Here is a 22,888-nt window from a genome sequence, read left to right as displayed (position 1 = left end):
ACAGGCGATAATGTTAACATCAAGGCCCTAAAGGTTCGGCGTCGTCTATGTCCGAGGATATATGATGTGAACTGTTGTCGCATTCGCAACTCCCTCCCCCTTCACGCTCAGCCACCGTCCCAATCGATGCTCCTGTCCTAATCCCACAACTAATAATGCAGGTTGAACTGAACTCTTGGTGGGAGGCAGTTGCTCTTTTTCTCTCCAAGAAGCATTATCCAATGCACCTTTGGGTAAGACGAGAAGTTGCAGGGAGTTAACTACACCGGGCGCAGGTATTGAGCCAACCAGTGAAAACGATCTGAGTTTTTGGTCGAGCTTCCAAAACCGCACATCACCATCCCACGAACCTTGGAGTTGAACTGAGCAACGTCGCTGTTTATGACAATGAAAAGGAATGGACTTACCAGAAACAAACATGTCGGAATAGCGTAGTGATGCAACGGCCGTTATCCAGCGGGGTGTTCGTACAAGTCCCTCGGTTGAGGACTGTATTTCGTGCAACCCATGGCACAGTGTCTGTGTGTAAACAGGTTTTTTCTTTTGGGTGTTCCAAAGACATATCGAGCTTCAGGCGGTATTCAGTGGTATAATTCATAGGATGCCGAGCAACATACCCAGTATCTCCCCCGCTCACAAACGTAGTTTCATCAATCATTGCGACACACTCGATACTCCCTTCCGCATATTTTTTCTCCTTCATCCTTTCCTTACCTTTGTTTGATTTTGGACCATCAACCTCCACCCCATTCACATGTTCCTCATCTTCGTGGCCTTCGAATACACCTCCTTCAAGCAATTCCCGTATTGCACTTTTTCCACCGCCACGAAAGACCAGCTGACTCTCATCTGCAATTTTCCAGAATCGAATCGTTCGATCTCTTGCTCCAGCAGTGACAGCACTCTCTCCTCGGAGCGCATCAAGGCAGAGAATACTATCTTGGTGTCCAAATAGCGTTTCTACATATCCCATTACCGAGAGATCGAATAGCTTGACAGTCCGATCAAATGAGCCAGTGTACAATTGTTGTGTGCCTTTCCGGAATGCAACGCTCTAGAGGATACAAATAAAATGTTAGCATTGTATACATTATGCACATAAGACATACATACTGAGACCGAATCCTTGTGTCCCCCAAAACCTTTTACCCATTCATCCTTCTCTACATCCCACACGCCCACTCTCCGATCTTTAGATCCACTGGCGAGGTATCGACCATCGCAACTTACGGCGAGAGAGAGGATCTCGTCTGTGTGTCCTTGAATATCTTGAGGGAGCGCCTTCTCTTTGCCTTTGGAAACGCGCTGTTTATAGAACGTCGCAATCTTTTTCCCAGACTGCAGAGACCACTTATTGATGGTTCCCTCTTTCCCTGACGTGTATAGAAACTGGGCATCATTCGATGCAACCGCAGAAGTAACAGAGAAACGGTGACCTCTGCATCGTAGGGGTGACGTCGAGGTAAAATCATACTGTCAAAAACTACGTCAGCCAGACCATCACCGAAGACAAAAAATACAAACAAAGTCTGCCACGAATAAGTGAACTTTGCCAGAATGCTCCAGGACGTCTTGTCGCAGTCGTTCTGATATTAGCTCTCTGTCGATTTCAGCAGCATCGAATTCTCCCTCAGCTTATTTCCATAACATTGAGCAAACTCAGAACACAAATTCAGTACAACTATACTCACCTAGACCATCCTTCACACTTTCCAGGTAGAGCTTCGCCAATCGTAATCGCTTTTCCGCAGGGGTTTCCTGTTCATCTTCATCACCGCTGGTCTCGAGCTGGACATCCGCGCGCAAGTCGATGTCATCTATTCCGCCATCCTCCGAATCTGTTCTGTCCGAGTTCAATTCTTCATCTACGGCTCCCCTCACTCCCCTCCTTGCGCTTGCATTGGTAAGTTTTGTGTCCTGAGAACTAGATTTGCCCTTGCGCAGGATTTTCTTTGCTCCCCTAGCTCCCTCGGCTGTGCTGACAGACCGCTTCCGCTTCCTATTTTTTGTCGAGGCGAAGAAAGAGTCTGGCATAATCTAGTCTTGCAGATTGAGCTCCCTACATACTGCCGACCAAAAAAATCTGGAAGCGGAGTGTACCGGGTCACGTGAGACTGAACTGACCTGGTTACCATATATGGGTCTCCAACTCCACTCTCTCAGTAGCCCCAAAGTAGCCCTGTAAAGAAAAGTCCGATGATCCAGGCGCCTGTAAGGTTCAGATCTTTATCGTCCTTTCATCTACCGGCACACTCTTGGGCAAGAACCACCATGCGATCTCTTACTGTCGATTCTCTCAACCCTGCCGTTCGCAACGTGCAGTATGCCGTGCGCGGCGAGCTGGCAATAAAGGCAGAGGAATATCGTGTCGTGCTTAAGGAGAAGGGTCAGGACAGCGGTCTGCCATTTGATCGAGTTATCTCTTCGAACATCGGAAACCCCCAACAGAAGGGGCTTGACCAACCTCCCATTACCTTTAATCGGCAGGTTAGCTTTATTTTATATTTACCTCAAAGTTGCAGAGGTGCCGAAAGTATTTCTCACAACTGTAATAGGTTGCTGCACTCATGGAGTGGCCACAGCTGAGCCAACTTGCGCCCAATGCGTTTCCACAAGATGTCATTGCCCGTGCGAAGGAATTGTACGACGAAATTGGCTCCATCGGTGCATATTCGCATTCCCAGGGTGTCCCTCTCATTCGTCAGAATGTCGCGAAATTTATTCAGGGTGAGTAGCTAAATCAGTGCCATTAGGTCTGACGGCAACGTCACTGGACCTTTTATTCACCACGTGCCAAGTCGATCCGTCCAGCCGAGTTCTGTTGATTTCTCGAGGAAGTCACAACTCGCATTGGTTTGGATTAGTGTATCTATCATTCTGCACTCGCGAGAGGGCGCAGCGTCAGCCTTACTATGAGTCGTGATACTCTCAGGGTTGAATATTTCTTTTTACCTAACTGATGCATAATCACAGAACGCGACGGCCATCCATCCTCACCAGACAACATCTTTCTGACGGGCGGCGCTTCTGCGGGCGTTTCGCTTCTGATTTCTTTGCTTATCTCGGAACAGCACAAATCTGGTATCCTCATCCCGATCCCGCAGTACCCTTTATATACAGCGACACTGGCGCAATTTTCGGGCGTGCCGATTCCGTATCATCTTGATGAGGCACATGAGTGGTCGACGTCAATTGACGAAATCAAGGCTGCACTCAAAAAGGCAAAAGAAGATGGCGTTGACCCCAAAGCACTTGTTATCATTAACCCTGGAAATCCAACGGGCGCATTGTTGAAGGACGAGACACAGAGGGAGGTGGTGAATTTATGCGCAGAGCATGGACTTGTGCTCCTCGCGGATGAAGTCTACCAGAGTAACCTGCACCGTGCAGCCGAATATCCATTCACGTCATTCAAGAAGGTTGTCTGCGACCTGGGCTCGCCAGTTCCACTGGTATCCTTCCATAGCATCAGCAAAGGTGTAACAGGGGAATGTGGGCGGCGTGGTGGTTACTTCGAGTGCCATAACATCCCTGATGACGTGCGCGCAATGATGTACAAAATGGTGAGCGTTGGCCTTTGCCCTCCGCTCCAGGGGCAAATTGGTGTGGACTCCCTTGTGCGACCCCCCAAGGAAGGCGACGAAAGCTACGCGTTGTGGAGAGAGGAGACAACGCGAATCCACAAGGTACTTGCGCAGCGCACCAAGCTCATGGCAGGACGCCTAAACAACCTACCTGGTGTCTCATGCGTTGATTCCCCTGGAGCTTTATACCTTTACCCCAAGATCACGCTCTCAGAAAAAGCGATAGCTGCCGCACAGACTGCTGGCAAGGAACCAGATGCATTCTATGCACTTGCGCTTCTGGATGCAACGGGCATCTGCGTCGTGCCAGGCAGTGGATTTGGGCAGAAGGAAGGAGAGTACCATTACCGCCTTACCTGCTTGTGTCCTGGCGTGGACGAATATGTCGGGAAGTTAGAGGAGTTCCACCGCGAATTTTGCGCGAAGTACCAGTGATCTCGAACCCTACGACTGCATTATTAACCAACGGCTTTAAACGTTCGTTAGGCTAGACCTAGACGTCATTGCTGACTTTGTTGCGATTGCTTTGTAGTACTACTATCTGTTTTCATGTGTACACTCGGATACCAATAGGTATATATTAACGTTCATGCATATGTCTGGCTCATCATTTTATGGCCTGGTGCTACTTGGGTAATAGTACGCCACCCAAACACGGCACAAACCAATGTGTTTATCATATCATATTTGCACATCACATCACTTGGGCGGACCCCCTGAATTGCTCGTACTGTGGGGAGGAATAAACTCAACCAGAGACCGTGACATTCCTGCCAAGAACACCAACTTTTTGAGCGGAAAGTTTTACCGTCAGGTTGAATCTTGATGTCAGTGGTTCCAATTCCACTCCCATGTTCCGCCGCCCACCGTGTTCACATAGCCTCCGTCATCTCTCCTCTCAAGCGTGTTCGTCCAAGAGCTCCATTCTATGAACTCTCTGCTCATCGTGTTCCAACCCTCTGGTCACTGTACCGGGGTTTGCTCAGACATGCACCAGGGGAAAACGTGAGCAATATGCTTTTTCAGCCTGTGATGTCTAACATGAAGTACAGATCCGGTTTCGTGTGCGAATGATGTTCAGGAAGAACCAGCACGTTGTGAAGGCGCATTCTGCGAAAGAGCAACTCGTAATGGGATACAAGGTATTGCGATTCTCCCAATCGTCATCATTGGCATGATGCAAAGGAAATACAGTGGTTAGAATCTTTCAAGCGCGCGAAGCAAGGTGATATCAGATTTCAGAACGTTTTAAGCCGGTATGAAAGAATGATTGCCTCCAAGCGCGAGAAGACTGCTTGGAAAATGCGTATACTAGAAGCATTCGTACGTATCCTAGTGTCCATGCTTCATTATCTACTCACAGAACTCGATTAGAATTGGGAAGCCAAGCTCCGCAGTCGTCCTATCTTCAAAGGCTCCTTCATCCGTCCTTCGTTTGACAACAAACTTCTTCCTCGCCTAATTCCCCAGCCTGCTCACATAAGTGGAATGATCGTGCGCCGACGTCGCGCGCGCGAGCGTCGATGGGAGCAACGGGAAACATTGAAGAGCTGGGCACATGACTTACGGTATGAGAGTCTCTTCGAGTACGCGTTACTCAAGAGTGCACGAGGCCAGGCTGTCACGGTGGGTGCGGCTCGGCACATGAAGGGCAAGATGTTGGGGGACCATGCCAACCGTTCTGCAGAGGAGGTTGTTCAATTGCTTCGTGAGGAGCGCCTGTCGTGGACCCCAGTGTACACGGGAGAGGCAAAATCTCAGTGGGGTGAGCTGTGCATTTATCTGGGCAGTTGATAACGTTAACAACGTATGGTAAGTCAGATGAGCCCCTCCTCAAGCGCCAGGCTGAACTGAAGGAGTGCATGATGCGCGATATCTCACGGTATCGTGCTACACCACCCGCTGGACTCGTACTGCAAGGCAAACAAGCACGCAGAGACAAGGTGACAAACAAAACGAGTCAAAGACAGCGTGAATGCTCTGGTGAAGTTACTGCTACCACCCTTAAACGCCGGCGAAGCGCACCGCCTGCACATATCCGAGAGCTCATGACCCCGAGGCAACTGCTAGTGGACAGGGCGATAAGGGAACCAAGTGAGGGCGGGTGGTCGGGTGCCGTTAAGGCGCACATGGGCGTGCATATGCACATGCCCCAAAAGTGGAAGGCCGAGGGCGGGTGGGAAGATGAAGAAAAGAAGAAACTTCTGGATGATATGGAGAGGGAGATTCGGGCGGAGAATGAGAGACGAAGAAAACACAGTAAGCTGGAAGCTGCCCCCTTTTCTGAGTAGTCAAGACCTTGCACATATGTATGGCAAAGAGAGCAGAGGCTTAATAGAGAGCAGGAATGACTATCTTCATTCGACTAAGGTCTGCCTAGAAGGGACTATGGCAGAGGTAGATTGTACAGCCCAATGACTTGGGAAATTACTTCTCGAGGAGCTCCCATTTTGTTCTACGAAAGATTATCAACCCTGGCTCTCTTCACCGTGCGCATTGCTCTTGTGCTTCGGTGTAAACGACCACGATTCGGGCGCAGGACCGAGGAACATTTCCGAGATTTTGACCCAATCCTTGCTATTCGGACTTGCGAGGAGTGTTTCTACTCATTATAAACATTAATTTTCAGTCCCCACAAGACAGATAAAGCACACGCCTAATTCGTCTCTCCCTTTGAATGTTGGCGCTCGGTCGTTGATCTTGGCCGGGAGTCGTTCGAGTAGCCCGATAGGAACATAACGGTATTGAAATGAAAGCGCTTCACAGAGGAATCGGCGTGTCGTGTTCACGCCTGTTGTGTCTGTACCGAAGTGACTGAAGATGCAGACTTAGCTAGCTATTGTCTTTGAATTGAACAGAAGACAAACCTCAATCCAAATTCAGTGAACTGTTTGAAAATATGAGCCAGGTCGGATATAGAGGAAGGAAATGGAAGATTACCTTGCCAATTAACTGCAATCGCTCCCTCGAGCTGATATCCCATTCTCGGTGCTCCTTCACTTCCGTGAAAATCCATGGTTTGATAAGTGCTCCCCGTCCAATCATGACTCCGTCCACGCCAGTGGATGAAACATTGGTCCAGTAATCATGCGATGAGAAGCAATCGCCACCACCGAAAATGGGAATCGGAGATACTGGATGAATGTACCGTAGGTGTTGCGTCAAAACCGACAGGCAACCGTCAGAATGGTAGAGGCAAGTGAAGTGGATGGAACTTACGGCCCTTATCTGCCTCTTGAGCCCGCACAGCATCAACGCATTGTTTTATGTACTCCCAATCAGCCAATTTCGTATACCGTTGCTGGCGTGTGCGGCCATGAAGCTATTCTCTGTCGCATGAACTGACAAGGTATCAAGGGAAAATAATGGCGACACACTGTGATACAACCAATCCCCCAATCCGTGGCAGCGCGTAGCATGATCTTATGTGCATTATTACGACCGTCCTTGACACCTGTCCGTAGCTTTATTGTGACCGGAATTTCGCCCAACGCCCTGGACATCCCAGTGACAATTTTGCCCAGTTTTGCTGGTGCATCCAGTACTACGGATCCAATTATATTTATTATCGTTCCTGGAGGCGACATGCCAGAGAACTCACAAGCACTCCCGCTTCCGCTTTTGAAGACAAGATCGATCGGACATCCACAGTTCACATCGACGAAGTCTATACCTCCTGAATCACCAAATTCGCGTCCGAGTACTTCGGCAGTTGGAACTAATGTGCTGGGTTTATTTCCTGCAAGCTGAACTCCGAACATGGTCTCCGATGGATGCCGCCGAACGAGCGAGAATTCGGACGCAGAAGCGGTGAGAAATGAGGTCGCAAGGCCCACTGAATGAGGATTGCAATATCAGTGCACGAAATTGAATGACGTGAGAGATTATGTGAACGAGAGGAGAAAAGTGACAAGAAGTAATAACGCACTTTCGCCACATGTTATATCCGCTCCAAGTGTCATACATAGGCGTCTGAATGGCTGAGATACTTGGTCAACTGGTTTATTGTTTGGGCAGCGATATTCGTACCAAGTTGCCGACCGTTGTTAACGGCGCGAGATCTGACCATAAGTATTCGGTTAATTTGTTTTAATTCATTACGAAGAGATTATCATACATGATTTACCACTCCAGTTCAGCCTTCGTTTCTCTTGTACGCGGATCAGAACATCTGGAGTATCAGCCTGAGCACTGGGATCAGAATTTCCAGTGCGCTTTGCAACGAGTTCTGACGAAATAGATGGAGGATCATCCGTGACCACGTTATCTTCACCGACAGCCACATATCCTTCCGGTCCATTGGAGTCTCCTTTAGCAGCCTCCAGTTCTTTGAGGTATGCGTCGGTTATTGGCATAGGATACTGCAATGCAAGTAGCGATCAAAAGGTGTGCAGAATGGTGTCTGAGGGGTCGACAGGAGGATCTAACCTTCTTGGACCTAAGTAGCTTCAAGGTATCTGCACTGACAAAATTGAGTTCGGTGGCGCTCAGCGCTGTCTGAGCCATCTTCTCCTCATCTTTGACGAGCGTTATTACCCCGCTGAAATCACGCTTGGCGTGAGCTCCTAGAAAACGACACTTGAGTCCTAGACGACAGACTCCCGATTCTGCAAAGGAGGGACATGATGTGTGTCGTTCCAGCGAAGAAAGATTATCGTCAGCCATAGTAGAATCATCTTCCTCCGTGCCCGTGATAAAAGGAGGAACATCTGATATTGTCGTAATTGAAGGGAATCGAATGTCCCTTGGTTTGGCTGCCAGATACGCGTCGATGTCATGCGTAAAGCGACATCTACACAGTATAAGAGATATCCAGAGAGATGGCAGAACAAAAACACGGACTCATCTCCATGTTCGCATATTTTCCCATTGGCGACTCTCCAGCATAGCTCAAGTTGATCGTGTACCTTGCCAAACTTGCGGCCCTTATTGGCACCACGCTTTTCTTTCTTTTGTGCCTTGGTCCACTTTTTGCGGCCACCCGTGCCCCTTGGGTCTGCATCTACCGCATCTACGCGTGATGTTCCAGTGTGAGCTGTTGAACCTTCCGCTGCGTCATCATCAACCGTAGGAAGAGTAGCAGGGGACAATAGGAATCTACGGACGGTGAACCATTTCAAAGGTAGTGAGAAGCCGAAAAAACCTACTGTTGTTTTACGGGTGCGGTTCCCGGAGGGAAGGACGTACTGGTCATCGTGCAACTTTCCAGGCTCTGTCGTTGTGCACTAAAGAAATACAAGAATGACTTATTTTGCTTATCGCATCGCCACAACGCTATAACAGGCAAGAAATTTACGGTACATTACATAATTAACGGTACTTATATCTGAATCTAGAACACATGAGGTAGCTAGATCCAGTGGTTGAACGAAAGCTTGATAAAGAGTGCAGCGGGAGTTTGCAGTGACCGATTCGAATTTCGAACTGGAAGCAGCCAGAGCCTGCAGCTACTTCGAAGATGAGAGTGGCCAACATTTCTCGATTGCCCCTGTTTCGCATTGTATCGGCGAGGCAACGGTTCCTTTCCTACCGATAATTTCTCTCCATCCGCTCTAGTCACCCACTACATTTTCTATCTGCTGTTGTAGCAAGGGTCTACGAAATAAAAACAATGCAAATCGGCCATCTGAAGTCACTTAAGTTTAAAGGGATCGATATGAATTCAAGCAAAAAGCTGCTCACTTGTATCTCATCCTACTTCGATGGCCACTTTGTCTCGAGGGGTCCATGGCAACAGCCTGGCCTTCAAACGGAAGCAAAGCTCACCAACTCCTCGTTTTCCTTTCTTGGATTGTCCGGCACCGCGGTAATACAAGCCACATTGCTGTTAGCGGACGCGAGTCAGGGACAATAAGAGAATCGTACCCAATCTGCACACCCCTGGCATCTCGCTGTGCCGCACGCCGGAAAGAGAGTATCACGATCTTCTGGGGCTCCATTGTGTGTATCTGTGTGAATGATAAGCGCTAGCATCAGTCATTTTTGAACAGAGCATTGTATCCGCCGCTGCAATCACCTCTATATAAAACTTGGTCCGCCTGTCAATAAATAACCACCGGTGCACCAATCTTTGACATGTCAATAATCGGAAGAATATACATATGCTGAAAGAAAAAAACTTTTGCATATAACCTCGTGCACGGTGGAGTTCCAGATTCCCAAAGTATCCTGGAACAAAAGATTGGAGATCCCCGAGGTTATTTTCGAACTACTAAATCAAATCAATGGGCATCAGAAGCACCAAGACAGGCTGACCATGTGCATGAGGTACCCACAGGTCCTCTTTCCACAGTTAGATCTTTTTTCCGAGTGCGCAACAATGATAAGGGCGGGTCGAGTCAATGTTATATTAGGAAAACTATTCGGATTCAAGAACCCAAACCGCTTTCAAGCTTCAGGGAGGACATCACTGTCGTTGGGCCTAATGAACTGCGGCATATGATATGACATGTGGGACATGCAGAACATACCTAACACATAATTTGCCAGTGCAAGAATCGACGCTTTGAATGAGTATTAAAGTGCAACTAAGCATATCTACATCGCAAGGGTGTAGGAATATCGAGAGTTCGAATCAAAGGGACATCCAGAGTCTGTTGTTTAATTATCCATTAAAAATTGCCATGCATACCCTGCCACCCTCCATAAGATGTGTTATTCATAAACGGTGGCTGCTGCTGCGCTGCAAATACTGGTGTAGCAGAAAATGGCGGTTGCGGGGAGTACTGTTGCTGAACTACTTGTGATTGCGGTTGTGCATACATGAAGCTGGGGTCTTGCATATGACCAAGCATTGGTTGAGAGGGTTGTCCAAATGATTGAGCGAAATAATTCTGCTGAGGTAGAGGCGCCGCAGCGGGTGTCCCGCTTGAAACCTCGGCACTCATCTGTGGAGGAAACGAGTTGAAAGTGTTAGAAGATGGATAGCCCGAAAATTGATGTTGAAACGGAGTCTGTGGATTTGCGATTGTAGTCGCACCAGCAGCCATGGTATGCATGGATGTAACTGAAGTGGTATTCCTTATCGATGACATTGACGCGGGCATCATGTGGGAAGCCTGGAAAGTCGAGAACAGAGTGGGCGAGACATCAAGAGTTGTCTGGGCAAGGGGCATAGAGTGGGGCTGGGAAGGAAGCGACGAGAAATCGGGGTTCTGCGACTGGTACTGCAAAGGAAGGGAAGATAATTGCGAAGGGCCCTGTAATGAAATTAAATCATCCCAAAGTTGGCTCCCAGAAAGCTTCTGGCTCGGAACAGAGGAACTGGGTGTAGGCAACGGGTGGGAGATGGATCTCGCGGGTTGCACGGGTGTAGATCTTGGGGATAATGCGCCAGGAAGGGTGACATTTTTGGCAGGAACTGGAGGAGGAGGAGGAGAGGTCTTGCGTTTAAATGGGGCAGGGTCCGTAGGAGTGGACTTTGGCCGTGTAGTCACAGCATTGGAATATGGACGAGCAGGTGAAACAAATTTGGAAGGTTTACAGTTCATGAACCACTTAAACTCGTACTTGGCTGCAATAACACATCAGACATATAAAGACAAATTTAAAGAAGGCTCGCGGACCTCGGATGAACTTCTCAATTTCGCTATCTCGTTCTGCCTCCATCATGTTGGTGGGTGGGGGGTGGCGAGCTTCGTCAGGGTTGTACATGGCGTTTGATCTGATATTTCCGTTTTGCTTCATGACCTGTGAACAGGAAGATAATTCATCCGAGCTTAAGATTTCTCATGCACCAGATACGAAGACGCCTACTTCGACTTGTTCCTTGGTCCATGCGTCCAGGGTAATGCTCTTTCTATGCAAAATTGCCAGTTAATAATTGCAAGCAGAATTATGTGTTTGTCTGACGCACACTTTCGTAATATGGGTACCAAGCTTGCGATGGACGCTCGCACAGTTGACGCTGCATCTGATGAACGTCTGCGAGTACACAACCGAATTGCATGTCGTACATACCATATAAAAATGCCCAAATTATGAGAAGCCCATCGCGGGTTCCGCGACTTACAATCTGCACAAATGTCTTGAATAGTAATGAGGTCATGTTCGAGTAATTTTTGACAAATAGCATTACCGTTCCCTGGCTGTATTACCAACTCCAGCAAAGTACGCTGGTTTCGCTCAGTTGTGATTTTAGAGATTCCCGAAGACATCATTTACAGTGATCATGAAAGGAGAAAGGCTGTCGTGTGCTGTCAACGTTACACGGTCCGAAAGTGTGTTATGTAATACTTCAGTCGGCGCTTCGAAAAGGGTCGGTGACCGGCGGCAAGACTCAGACATGATACATCTTGTGATCAACTCTTAATCGTCGATTTTCTCGGAGACCGATACACCTCAATAACAACTTGCTCCGTTCATTTTTTTCTGCCAATTTCATGTGAAACTCACAATGACACCCGTGCTTTTACAACGCTTACTTGCTCCACAGGGACGGAACTAATTTCTCAGAACAAAGCCCATCACGGTCTGATATCAATGAGAGTCAGACTAGCAGGGAAGAAACTGCATTGCGTAGTTTCTTCACCTTTCCATTCTCCTCGGACGAAGTTTATCAGGTAGGTGCTTGCTTGTTGAGATGCATACATCTTCTTAAAATTACTTGGCAAGCAAGGTCTAGCGGACCTACTTGCGCACGGTGCACTGAGTGGCAAGACAGATTCCGAAAGGGTCGAAATCATCCTTCGAACGCAGCTGTTTTACTTTAACAGAGTGGCCGGCCAAAATTTGACCGTAGAGGATGTTCGGTCCCATCAGAATACCGTGGACACCCAAAATCTGACTGTGACCATGGATTTATCACCTCCATCCTCGGACTCTGGAGACGGCGAAACTCGTATGCTGACGTTCGCCGAGTTGACGATGTTGATAGAACAGGGGAAGACAGATAACATACCAAATAACAAGGTCATCCCCGAGACGCTTAATGTAAGTTTGTCGCATGATTAGACATTAACATACATGGTCATCACACCCTTCCAGGACGCACCTCCCAGCACTTCCATAGCTTTGGTGCGAAAGAAACCCTGGGAAGTTGACAGTTAATCCTGACGTGAGCTTTTGGATTGTGCAAATGACGAAAGCTACGGTGGTAATGATTACTTTTACTAAATGATGTAGTGAGTGGTTATTTCTGCTCGCAGTAGATTGATGCTTTAACGAAGGCTTCAGCTTCCGTTGCCGACATGATTATGATTGATGTTCCTTCACTCGTTTGAACACAAAGTTGTAGAAGCAGTCATAAACCCACTATGTTTGTCTCGTCATCAAACCATTGGTATATATAGTGGTTTGTTCGGACTTGCAAGATATCATTACGTGTTTTCATGGGATCCAGGTTTGCACGGACGTGAGTATTTTCGGCAAGTGGGTGTCGTTATTTATTCTTCGGTGCCACAAATGTCGGTGCTTACTAAGTCACTATTTTTGTCAGGCAATTTGACAGCGTTTGCCAGCGCACTTCTGATTCGCACCGCTTGCAAAGATCCGATGAGTACAGTCATCAATATTCAATAACGCATTGCATATCCTACATAGCTTGCAGGCACGAAGCCAAATAACACGATGGTCGATGGTATACGCCTATACCAACGCTCCGTTGACGAACACGATAAGCTCTACTGGAATACTTGTGACAGGAGTGCAATCCGCTGCAATGATACAGTGTCCCAAAATACACTTATCATTCCACCCTCTATATGTGTTTTGCCCTGAATGTCCCCGATATAGTTATCCCTCTCCACCCTCATCCAGATATCTTGATGACGGCAAACGGGCTCTCCCTCGGTCACTAATGACCCGAGTTACTTCCCTCCTAGTTTTTCTGATATCCACTGCATTGACACGTGCTTGTCAATATGATATCCCTGTACTCTCCGAAGTGCAGCTATACCCTCCATGACCCAGTTGTGGCTGCTCCAGGAGGCATCTCCTTGAACAACAGGAATGGATGCGAGTGTGGAGTGGAGCAGATGTAGATTCTCGGAGTCCACCAATCCTATAGGTGCCCTCCCCAAATAACCATTCTCCCCATCTTTGAGTGTGACTGATTGCGGTGCTTCGAGGCTGTAGTCAACAGCCGAGCCAGCGATTTGATAGACCAATGAATGGGTAGATGGCGTGAATACGACAACGATTACCCATTTGGCTTTCGAGGATGATTGCCCAAAACGAGCGACAGCTACTTCGTAGAACGGGGGCATCGGGTGCAGGACGGGTACGGAAGTGGGTGAGCTGGCACCTTTTGAGTATAACAAACGGCTAGTGTCGGGGTCAGCGAGAACGACGAGTCTCTTTTCGAGTTACGGTGAATGGTGGGAGAGATATGCTGCATAGTGGCTGGAAGCTTTTATAATAATTCTCCGAATTAACGTGTTCTATTGACAATCAAACCCATTCAAGCAAGCAAGAATAAGATGTCTCAGCACTACATTTTGGTGGGGATGGAACATGAACTCACATCCAAGATTGGTTGCTTAATCTATCCCGAAAAAGTCTTATTGAAAGATTCCAGGGCGCGAACACAAGCTTAAGTGCGATGGCGCAGGAGTAACAACTTTACCAAACTATACCCTCAAGCGTCTTCGATCCGTCAGATTCATTTATGGATGGTCCGAATCGAATCAAAGTGAAGCGAAAGTGCGGGATGTGAGAATCGTGGTAAGGGCCCCTCTTCGATAAATGAAGGAAGCTGTTTGTCCGGTTCCAGCTCCCGGTGCTATATGCTTCGGTTCGTGAAATACAAGGCACGACCCACTACGCAAGTGCAATGCAGGGCACGACTAGGACTCACTCATGAGATTCCTTGCGATCGTGTGTGCGAAGGTAAACTCTCGCAAGGATGCTCTGTAGAAGGTCGAGCGTATAAATAGCCCTAGGGAGAGTCATGGATCTTTGGAGGTGGGCGTCAATCAGTTGGGCGTGAGGAAATTGCCCAAAAGACAGCTTACCGCAGTCAGAACAAACGTATTCTCCCATCAAGGCGAAAAGTGCCGCGTAGATTTCTTAATCGCGCATATAATCCTGCAATTTAGCCTCCTTGAAGAAAATCAGCTGCTGATCACGGTGTCAACGGAACCGGACCGACTAGAATTTGATACGGCCTACAGAGAATTCCAGTAAGACAGCCGCGAGGGTCAAGCACAAGCATCGGAGATGTCCATACACGCGGCTACCTGCTAAATAAGAAACTTGAACGCATTCTAGACCCGCTGGTGGCGTATCCAAATATCTTGGGGGAGTAAACGTGAATGTCAAACTGCGGATCTTGGCTTAGCACGCCGCTCCTCAAGGTCATGTTCGTGATTACATGTGACTCATGTTGAGATGAAGTCAAGTCACCTGATATCATAGAGTGTGATCACGTGAGATAGCGGAGTAGAAAGTTGGCAACGCGAACCCTAGTCTTAGCCATAGGTACCGGTAAGCCTTTCACCATGTATGCACTCTCTGATATTTAATATTTAATATTCAGGTGGCCCCGCTTATCAGTCTAATGATTATAGAGCATCCAACTGTGTTCGCATTCAATGAGGCTAAACGAGATCTCAAGGCCTCACCTCTTCTGCTAACGCAAGCGTGTCGGCATGCGCAACAGATCGTTCGTAATGTAATTGGCATATTGATACGCCGTGTTCACTCAGCCATCACGAGTCCAATTATAAACGCACCAATCCTGACGACTCGCTCAATGAACCACAGGCAAAAAAGGGATACATGTGCTAGTTCTTCCGAGGCGCTTCCAAAGCGTGAATCAGAATAAAGGACGAAAGGATTTAGGGAGTCTCATCTCTGACTCAAGATCACCGTAACTGTACACGTGCAGTTATAGTATCACTGGTCGCTAGAGTGGTTGACACTTTCATATAACATGAATGCCAACATCATCCTGTAAAATTACAGATCATAGTACGTTTGCAATAAATTCGCGGTGCAGAAAATAAAACAACGTACCGCGGAGCAAGATAAAAGTTGGCAGGGCCGAACCTTTTAGTAGTAGTATAATCAAGGTTATGTCCAACTAACTTATGTGAGCACCCGGTTTGTCTCACGGTCGCTCATCATCGCAGACGACTTTTGAGCGCTGGATTTTGTCCTCGACGTCCGTGAAGGTAGAAAAAAAATGGACACATAGTCCATCTAGACGCGCTCACGCTATATACAATGACCGATTCCGCCTCCCAGCTTGCAAGGTGCTGGCTGCTATCTTCAACTTCGTTGACCCCCAACTGATCCTCAACTTAGTGAGGCAAAATCAACCCACCAAAGTCTGAAAGAGCTTCTCAAAGCTCACCTTCCATGGGATAGAGAGGTTGAGTTTCAAAGGAAGAGGTACTCCCATCCCAAAATCCTTTTTTGACGGTGTCCCTAACAGTGTCCGTAGTCTCCGACGTCTGTATCTTCGCCTATTATTCGTCGAGCCATACACCAAGGAATCTAAAGATGCCGAAACTCATCTTTGGATGCAGACATCTTATCAATTTATTTCTAACTACAAACAGAACGTCGCAACTCTCGATCGAACGCTGCAATCTGCACCCCGCCATCAGCCCAGGCAGAGTAATCATGGCCCGGTGGAGTATCGCAAACTGATGCAACGATTCCGCCAGTTTCTTGCTGAAGAAGAGAAATTTTGGACACAACTGGTAGCTCGATACCAGCGATCCTTTGCACTTCACGAAGCACAGCATATACTTTCTACCTTAAACATTACGATTCCAGATGACCTTGGTACTCCCAATGGCTCCATTGGGGGACACGAAGGTGTCCCAAACTCTAGTTTTGGTCGCAACCAATTTCAATTTCCCATCGAAGGCAATACGCCTTCTCCTACGAGCTCTGCCGAACGTGAAATTAATCTCGCGATTCTGAGCAAGGCGATAGTATGCTTAGGTGACATGGCACGATATCGGGAGCTTTACAACGAAGGTGGAGGGCGTCCGCGAGCCGGTCAGGAAGACGGCTCAGGGCCAGCTAGGCGGGGCGGCCGCAACAGAAGAGGCGGCGCTATGAGCTATGATTCCATACCACGCGCCAGAAACTACGACAAAGCTGTTCAGTGCTACGATCAAGCGCGCCTTTTGGTCCCTTCGGAGGGCAATCCATCACATCAGCTGGCCATTCTCGCTTTCTATCAGAATGACATGTTCAGCTCGCTTCTCCATTACTATAGAGCGCTTTGCGTTCGTCAGCCTTATGACACTGCATCCGAGAATGTCAAGAAAATTCTCAATAAATCGCTCGATCAGCAAGCGAAGAGGACACGGGAAGGGGCACAAATGGCTCCCGATCTTGGTGATTTACCACCACGCTTGAGAGTCGAGTCCTTTAAGGAGAAAGTTGTGCTATTGCACGCACTATGGCGATTAGGTTCAGATAAGTGAGTGATTGGATTCGATCGATAATTTCAGTTGTCGAGATGAAATAATTCCGCTTAGATCAAGGTTAAATCCCATTGTGCATGCAGCAGATGTCGTCAAGGATTTCACGGCTCTTGTTTCAGAGCGCGTTCTTCCAATTGATGCCGTGACCAAGGTCATCGTTCTCTCAGAGGGAGCACTTTGGAAACATCGCATGATCCGGGACACATCTCCACCTTCGAATAGGAGATCCGGAGGGATTCCTGACCCAGCTACTGTCGAATCCCAGATTCTGAAGCATGTTCTTGGCATTCACCAGTCTCTCCTGGAGATCGGCGCTAAGGAACTTGGCTTTCCACCAGAAGATGCAGCTGAAAATGACCTTGCGCAGCGCATCACTGCGGCATTCAGGCGCACTCTACCCGCATTGCGTGTTGCGAGCAAGTGGTTGTTAGCAAATCTCAAGTATGTGGCGCATGCCACACCCCCTACGGGGTCAACCCAGGTCGAGGAAACTCCAGGGGTATTCGTCTCAAATATGCCAGTCTTTTGGCAGCATTTTTTGCTTTTTTACAACGCCCTATACAAGCTATTCCCAATAGAGAAGCTACCTTCGTTGCTCTCTCCGCTGGATGAGGACATCGACCTTAGGGGCTTTCTTCCACTGCGAAGCCTCATGATTGGCGATACTCCCAAGATTGTGGATGCTGATATGCACAAGGGGAATGGATCGGCCACCATTGGGCCGCAGGGCCGCGAGAGCGTTCACCCAAACGAAGAACAATTGATGAGGATATCTGATTTGCTCAAAGACCTCAAGAATCTCGCGGAATCACCAGTGAGGGCCGATTGCTTTGCCTTTGAATTAATCGTATTTACCTTACTATAGGATTCTCCAATCCACCTGCGTGGTGATAATTTCGTGCTTGAAATCACTGCCACTGCACCTGATGCTCAATCTCAGGCAAAGGCAATTGGTGCAGAGGCTGTAAAGATGCCTGTTACACCTATAGTCTTATGTCCTGATGTTCTTGACTTGATGCCACTGGAGACTTGTGCGGAGGACGATGCTATAACCGATACAGGGCATGCCGACAACGATGATCCGGTTGAAGACGCATTCAGAACTGTACTTAACGCCGAGTCACAAGATGAAGATGAAGAACTGGATGATGACGTCGTAGTTTGGGATCCAAGGTCAAATTTTGCTTGTTTCGTTTCAACGTGTCTAATGTGATATCTAGAGCCTCCACTTCGCCGCCGGGAGTAGTATCGGCCCTGCCAACGACACCTGTATTGTCGTCAAACATGATAAACAGCAACTTCATGAGCCCTAGTACATCCGTTGTGTCCTCAGGTCGTGCGGCCCCAACATCGCCGCCTTCTGCCTTCACAGGAACAACAGCCCAGGATATACTAAACAGTTTCTCCCAAGCTGGTGGTGATGTTGCACGATCTCCCCGCCGTCAGTCTATCGCACCTCCATCTCAATTTCTTTTCGGCTCTGGGCCCTCGAACGCTCCACTTTCTATATGGTCAAGGACTCTTGATCAGAACCCGCCAGATCTCAGTCCTAGACCCTTGTTGACCAACCAGGCACTGCCTGCTTACGGTGTTGAGCACAATTTATCGACGCCAAGCAACCGAGCTATACACTCCGCTAACCGACCTCCGCCCATGTCTCCTTTTGCACATTCACAGTCCCTGTGGTCATCTTCCTTTGAGTTTACGCACGATCCATCAAACATTCACACGAGTCACTCCGCCTCACGATCATCCGGTCCCGGGCATCGCCACTCAGCTAGTACAATTCAGAGCTCGCCTTCATATCAGACTGCATTAAATGCAGTGAATCATCAACCGTTTGCGTACCCACAGGAGTCACTCTACTTGAATGCGGAGATGGCTCCCGCTGCTCTTCCACCACAATCGGGGCTGCACTTTCAACAGGGTGGATTCAACCTCTCCCCTGCAGTGCCTTTGCCGCCGCCGCAGTATCCTCGGCCGATGCAGCATTACCCGACTTCGTCCATTTGGGGAAACACTGGGTGATGACCATCGCCAAGTTTTCGTCGCTTAACTGAGATGTTGCCACATACTCGCGGATACAGCAAATACAACATGCTTGTGCAGAGCCCGCTGTGGCCTGAAAATTCGTTATCGTCGGACACAAGCCGAATGGCGCGAGACGCCGTTCCAGATCGTAGTAGAGCTGCACCCCCTGATCAAGGCGTATTAGTGACTGGTGCTTAAGGGCCAAATACGTGGCCTTCCGAACAATCAGAAGTTTCCTCTATCTATTTCATGCCTATCAGACCTATTTTTTCTTCTCTCATAGCCGTGCCTCTCGTGTCGTGTTGTTTCGTTCTCAGATCTGTGTTATACTGCTTCAGGGTTTCTCTTGTAGCATGTCATGATTCGGTCTTTAAATAAAGCGTCAAGTTTTATATGATCAGACTTTGATCCTCTTCCGAGTTTTTGAGATGTAATTGATATTGTCGTCATGTATATGCATCCACTTGCTCGATCGTGCTATTACTTAGTGTCCATGTCGTCGCCATGGGGCCTGCTCTTATCTGCCTCTTTCGAAACCCCAATTCATGTTGACGCCCATAATCCAGGCTGCGGTGGGATAAGAGGGGGTACTGAGACTTGACTGGGAGTGCAACTATGCTAAAACGGTTAGATGATAACTTGCCCCTGTTACATAGTCCAAGCTACCGCCGTCTATAATAGAGAATGAAATCAAAAAGAGCAAATGAGATTCATCAACTAAGATTCCATTCGTAAATGTTCATGTCTCTGGATCTACGCAGGAAAATACGTCCTGAACAGTACAAGTCAGGAGAACAAAGGGTATTAAAGTACAAAAGATATTAGCACTGTATCCGTAAGAAGCTAAGCGGCTGAAACATCCTATGGATGATATATCCTTTCTGGGGCTGAATGAAATCTAGAGGCGTTCTCCACGGCCGATAACAGTCACCTGGACAGAACGCGTTGCATCAGTAAATGAACTATTATTCGGGCGGACACCCGATGCAACAACCCACCTTGAAGCCGATTGACCTAAGCTTGTCTGCATCCACAAGCAACCGCCCATCAAAGACAAATGCAGGCTTGTTCATACCCGCGTACACGGCTTGCCAATCAATCGTCTTGAATTCGGCCCACTCAGTGGCGATAATGACTGCCTCAGCATTCTTGCAGGCTTCCAATGCAGAAGAGCAGACAGAGACTTGACGTTGAACTTTGACAGCAGCATGAGTTGTCAATGTGTCATGCAAAAAATGTGGCTTACTCGTTTCAAGGGGCACATCAGGACTAGCCTCGTTGAGGTCTGCCCATATTTGGTTCGACTCAACTTGAGGATCATAGATGTTGACAAGAGCCCTTTCTTGCTGGAAGTCGCGGATAAGCGTGATGGCAGCTGACTCACGGGTGTCACCCGTATCAGCTTTGAACGCAAAGCCAAGAACCGCAATGCGCTAAAACAGATCAAAATCGATTTGACAGATGCGCAGAAAAATCGCGTACCTTGCCAGTGATAGTGTTGAACAGGGTATCCACAACCCGCTTACTAAACCTCCTCTTCTGGTATTCATTCATCGTTACCACCTGTTTCCAGTACTCAGCTACTTCTTTTAAATTGAGGCTCTCTGATAGGTAGACAAGGTTGAGAATATCCTTCTGGAAGCAGCTACCTCCGAAACCAACGGATGCACGAAGGAATTTCGGGCCAATGCGTGAGTCTTGTCCGATGGAGTGAGCGACCTCGGCGATGTTGGCGCCTGTGGCTTCACAGATGGCGGAAAGTGCGTTGACGGAGCTGATGCGCTGCGCAAGCATGGCGTTCGCAGCCAGCTTCGAGAGCTCAGAAGACCACAGGCCGACAGTCAGAATCCTTTCTTTGCTATGTGGTCGGTCAGCACATCATTAGGCTCCGCAATACAATGAAGGAACTCACGGGACCCAATTCTGATAAACTTCGGAGAGCGCCGCGCAGGCCTCCTTACCCTCCTGTGTCTGCAAAGAGCCAATCAGCACGCGATCAGGAGCAAAGAGATCGTCGATGGCGGTTCCTTCAGCGAGGAACTCAGGGTTTGAGAGGATATCGAAGCGTGCGTTGGGCTTGCTGTTGGCGTCGAGGATGGTGCGCATGGACTCCGCGGTCCTGCAAGGTACGGTAGATTTTTCGACGACGATCTTTGATGATGTCGCCGTAGCTGCGATGCGCCGAGTAGCGAGCTCGACGTAGCTGAATCAAGATCGTCAGCACACGATCATATAATGGGAGGGCCGATGCAACAAAAAATGAAAAAAAAAATCACTTCAAGTCTGCAGCGAAGCCAGCACCGACACCGCTTTTTTTGGTCGGAGTGTTCACAGATACGAAAATGAGGTCTGCGTCCCGAATGCCTTTATCAACATCGGTGCTGAAGAAGAGGTTGCGTCCGCGAGCCTGGCGAACGACATCCTCCAGACCAGGCTCATATATGGGCAGGTTGAAGTCTGGCGAGTTCCAGGCATCGATGCGGGCTTGGTTCAAGTCAACGATGGTGACCCGGATATGAGGGCATTTCAGTGCGATCACGGCGCAAGTAGGACCGCCTGCAAAGCAGATGTAAACTCGAGGTATTCAAAGCGATTAGCGATGCTGTAAAGCCGTGGCTCACCGACGTATCCAGCACCGACTGGACGTGATAAATGAGCAATCAGATAATAGGAGATATCGCCGAAGGACTCACTGCAGCAAATTTGTTGGACTCTAGGCATTGTGGTTATAGATCGAGAGAAAGACTATGCTGAATTGATGGGTCGCGGTTCGCTTAAGTAGGCTGTTGACCTTGAGGGAGTGGAGTTACGGGGAAGCGATTTTGAACGTTACTGTGGTCGACCAGGTACCACCACCTGCCTTGCCTCATGACACGACTCGTTTCACTCTTTTATCAATTAAAAACACCCCTCAAATCTGTAATCATTCAGCTGCTTTTTGTACGTCCACTCGACAATCAGGCAAGTTTAATGGCCATTTGACGACACATGATAAAAAACGTGGCTAAGGAAGCACACCCGGAGTAGAAGGCCGAGCGCCAAGTGCGCACCAGGCCTCGCAAGTTGCCACAATAATATCCTCAAGCTTCCGCCTGCAGTCGATAACGTAGTCGCCCCTAGCCTGAGTAGGCAAAGATTCAAGAAGAACCGTTGCTTCTGTATTAGGGCAACACCCTGGGCAATGGGCATTAAACGGTGCGTGTCTTCACTTTATGTCACCTTAACCAACGTGCTACTAGTTATCGTCTATTAGTGTGGACGCGAGGCATATCTCCTTTCACGCATATCAATTACGACTTCCATCCTACGAGAAGACGAGACCGAATCTTCCAGATAGCGTGGAGATAAGCCTCTGATCTACCAGATACCACTTGCAGATTCCCGGGAATGATGGTAACCCGAGATGCGCATGGAACACGGGCGTGAAGTGTGCCTAAGTTGTCTCTTATATGGCAAAATGTGAATAGAAAGCCTGCTTGCCGAGGCAGGCTATAGCACCGGGGACGTTAGATAGGCCAGGCTGCTAGTGTGCAGTCGGCTTGGGGTCATTATGCAGTTCCCAGAGCGCCTTTTGATACTGGAGTGGTGTATCCGTGACTGTGTGCTTGCGTGTCGTGAACAAGGGAAGTGCTCAAGCACTGGGGTACTAGCTGACTAATAACCTACGCGAGGTTCTAAAATTTTAATGCCAACGCAGCCTTTGCGATGAACAGCTTGCGACTCTATTCAAGGGGTATCACCCATTCCCAAATTGACTGTCATTTAGTACACTGCGAGACTATTACAGATAGAATCCAGTGTGTTTTGCGGTGCGGGCCGGTCAAATCATAGAAGTGCACAGTCGCGAAAAAGCGGACCAGTCACCATTCATGCGGTGTAGCCTTGTTC

The 22,888-nt window shown here is 48.4% G+C and overlaps 10 protein-coding genes across 10 annotated transcripts; 4 read left to right on the top strand and 6 right to left on the bottom strand.

The window, feature by feature from the left end:
- Positions 1-45: 45 nt before the first annotated feature.
- Positions 46-2,034, bottom strand: HD556DRAFT_1228366 (WD40 repeat-like protein; the record flags this gene model as incomplete). The annotated part of the gene is made up of 6 exons (XM_041297217.1): positions 46-350; positions 408-568; positions 618-1,054; positions 1,114-1,473; positions 1,525-1,634; positions 1,692-2,034. 6 exons carry the CDS (start codon positions 2,032-2,034, stop codon positions 46-48), a joined length of 1,716 nt encoding a protein of 571 aa, XP_041165298.1.
- A 237-nt stretch (positions 2,035-2,271) lies between these two features.
- On the top strand, positions 2,272-4,019 carry HD556DRAFT_1304288 (pyridoxal phosphate-dependent transferase; the record flags this gene model as incomplete). The annotated part of the gene is made up of 3 exons (XM_041299666.1): positions 2,272-2,487; positions 2,556-2,727; positions 2,974-4,019. 3 exons carry the CDS (start codon positions 2,272-2,274, stop codon positions 4,017-4,019), a joined length of 1,434 nt encoding a protein of 477 aa, XP_041165297.1.
- Positions 4,020-4,409: 390 nt separating this feature from the next.
- On the top strand, positions 4,410-5,875 carry HD556DRAFT_1304287 (uncharacterized protein; the record flags this gene model as incomplete). Its single annotated transcript, XM_041299665.1, has 5 exons — positions 4,410-4,589; positions 4,637-4,726; positions 4,779-4,907; positions 4,959-5,349; positions 5,406-5,875. The coding sequence occupies 5 exons, from the start codon at positions 4,410-4,412 to the stop codon at positions 5,873-5,875; spliced, it is 1,260 nt and encodes a 419-aa protein (XP_041165296.1).
- A 365-nt stretch (positions 5,876-6,240) lies between these two features.
- On the bottom strand, positions 6,241-8,830 carry HD556DRAFT_1335026 (uncharacterized protein). Its single transcript, XM_041301864.1, has 11 exons — positions 8,732-8,830; positions 8,427-8,681; positions 8,013-8,376; positions 7,702-7,945; positions 7,614-7,645; positions 7,513-7,564; positions 7,186-7,419; positions 6,962-7,128; positions 6,804-6,906; positions 6,525-6,718; positions 6,241-6,471 (listed from the first exon to the last, which is right to left on the bottom strand). Exons 1-11 carry the CDS (start codon positions 8,776-8,778, stop codon positions 6,421-6,423), a joined length of 1,743 nt encoding a protein of 580 aa, XP_041165295.1. The 5' UTR covers positions 8,779-8,830; the 3' UTR covers positions 6,241-6,420.
- A 356-nt stretch (positions 8,831-9,186) lies between these two features.
- Positions 9,187-9,944, bottom strand: HD556DRAFT_798855 (uncharacterized protein). The gene is made up of 4 exons (XM_041311664.1): positions 9,840-9,944; positions 9,601-9,795; positions 9,267-9,532; positions 9,187-9,210 (listed from the first exon to the last, which is right to left on the bottom strand). Exons 2-3 carry the CDS (start codon positions 9,709-9,711, stop codon positions 9,347-9,349), a joined length of 297 nt encoding a protein of 98 aa, XP_041165294.1. The 5' UTR covers positions 9,712-9,795; positions 9,840-9,944; the 3' UTR covers positions 9,187-9,210; positions 9,267-9,346.
- A 53-nt stretch (positions 9,945-9,997) lies between these two features.
- Positions 9,998-11,804, bottom strand: HD556DRAFT_798784 (uncharacterized protein). Its single transcript, XM_041311663.1, has 7 exons — positions 11,662-11,804; positions 11,544-11,610; positions 11,440-11,490; positions 11,340-11,382; positions 11,150-11,273; positions 10,055-11,097; positions 9,998-10,005 (listed from the first exon to the last, which is right to left on the bottom strand). Exons 1-6 carry the CDS (start codon positions 11,741-11,743, stop codon positions 10,196-10,198), a joined length of 1,269 nt encoding a protein of 422 aa, XP_041165293.1. The 5' UTR covers positions 11,744-11,804; the 3' UTR covers positions 9,998-10,005; positions 10,055-10,195.
- Positions 11,805-12,094: 290 nt separating this feature from the next.
- HD556DRAFT_1228579 (uncharacterized protein) lies at positions 12,095-12,632 on the top strand (the record flags this gene model as incomplete). The annotated part of the gene is made up of 3 exons (XM_041297234.1): positions 12,095-12,145; positions 12,198-12,515; positions 12,570-12,632. Coding segments are annotated over 3 exons (432 nt in total), but the record flags the coding sequence as incomplete, so codon positions are not given.
- Positions 12,633-13,246: 614 nt separating this feature from the next.
- HD556DRAFT_798687 (uncharacterized protein) lies at positions 13,247-14,261 on the bottom strand. Its single transcript, XM_041311662.1, has 2 exons — positions 14,047-14,261; positions 13,247-13,963 (listed from the first exon to the last, which is right to left on the bottom strand). The coding sequence occupies exon 2, from the start codon at positions 13,787-13,789 to the stop codon at positions 13,391-13,393; it is 399 nt and encodes a 132-aa protein (XP_041165291.1). The 5' UTR covers positions 13,790-13,963; positions 14,047-14,261; the 3' UTR covers positions 13,247-13,390.
- Positions 14,262-15,749: 1,488 nt separating this feature from the next.
- Positions 15,750-18,997, top strand: HD556DRAFT_1438136 (uncharacterized protein; the record flags this gene model as incomplete). The annotated part of the gene is made up of 6 exons (XM_041305809.1): positions 15,750-15,778; positions 15,831-15,917; positions 15,970-16,965; positions 17,024-17,783; positions 17,835-18,142; positions 18,190-18,997. 6 exons carry the CDS (start codon positions 15,750-15,752, stop codon positions 18,995-18,997), a joined length of 2,988 nt encoding a protein of 995 aa, XP_041165290.1.
- Positions 18,998-19,898: 901 nt separating this feature from the next.
- HD556DRAFT_1438135 (UDP-glucose/GDP-mannose dehydrogenase family, NAD binding domain-containing protein) lies at positions 19,899-21,721 on the bottom strand (the record flags this gene model as incomplete). The annotated part of the gene is made up of 8 exons (XM_041305808.1): positions 19,899-19,931; positions 19,999-20,195; positions 20,247-20,433; positions 20,483-20,858; positions 20,913-21,203; positions 21,277-21,556; positions 21,622-21,639; positions 21,694-21,721. 8 exons carry the CDS (start codon positions 21,719-21,721, stop codon positions 19,899-19,901), a joined length of 1,410 nt encoding a protein of 469 aa, XP_041165289.1.
- Positions 21,722-22,888: the final 1,167 nt, after the last annotated feature.

This window comes from Suillus plorans (genome assembly GCF_016647745.1).
Source record: "Suillus plorans strain S12 chromosome Unknown HD556scaffold_6, whole genome shotgun sequence".
NCBI classification, from domain to species: Eukaryota; Fungi; Basidiomycota; class Agaricomycetes; order Boletales; family Suillaceae; genus Suillus; species Suillus plorans.
The sequence above is the reverse complement of the archived record's forward strand: the minus strand, read 5'-3'. Positions and strand labels throughout refer to the sequence as shown.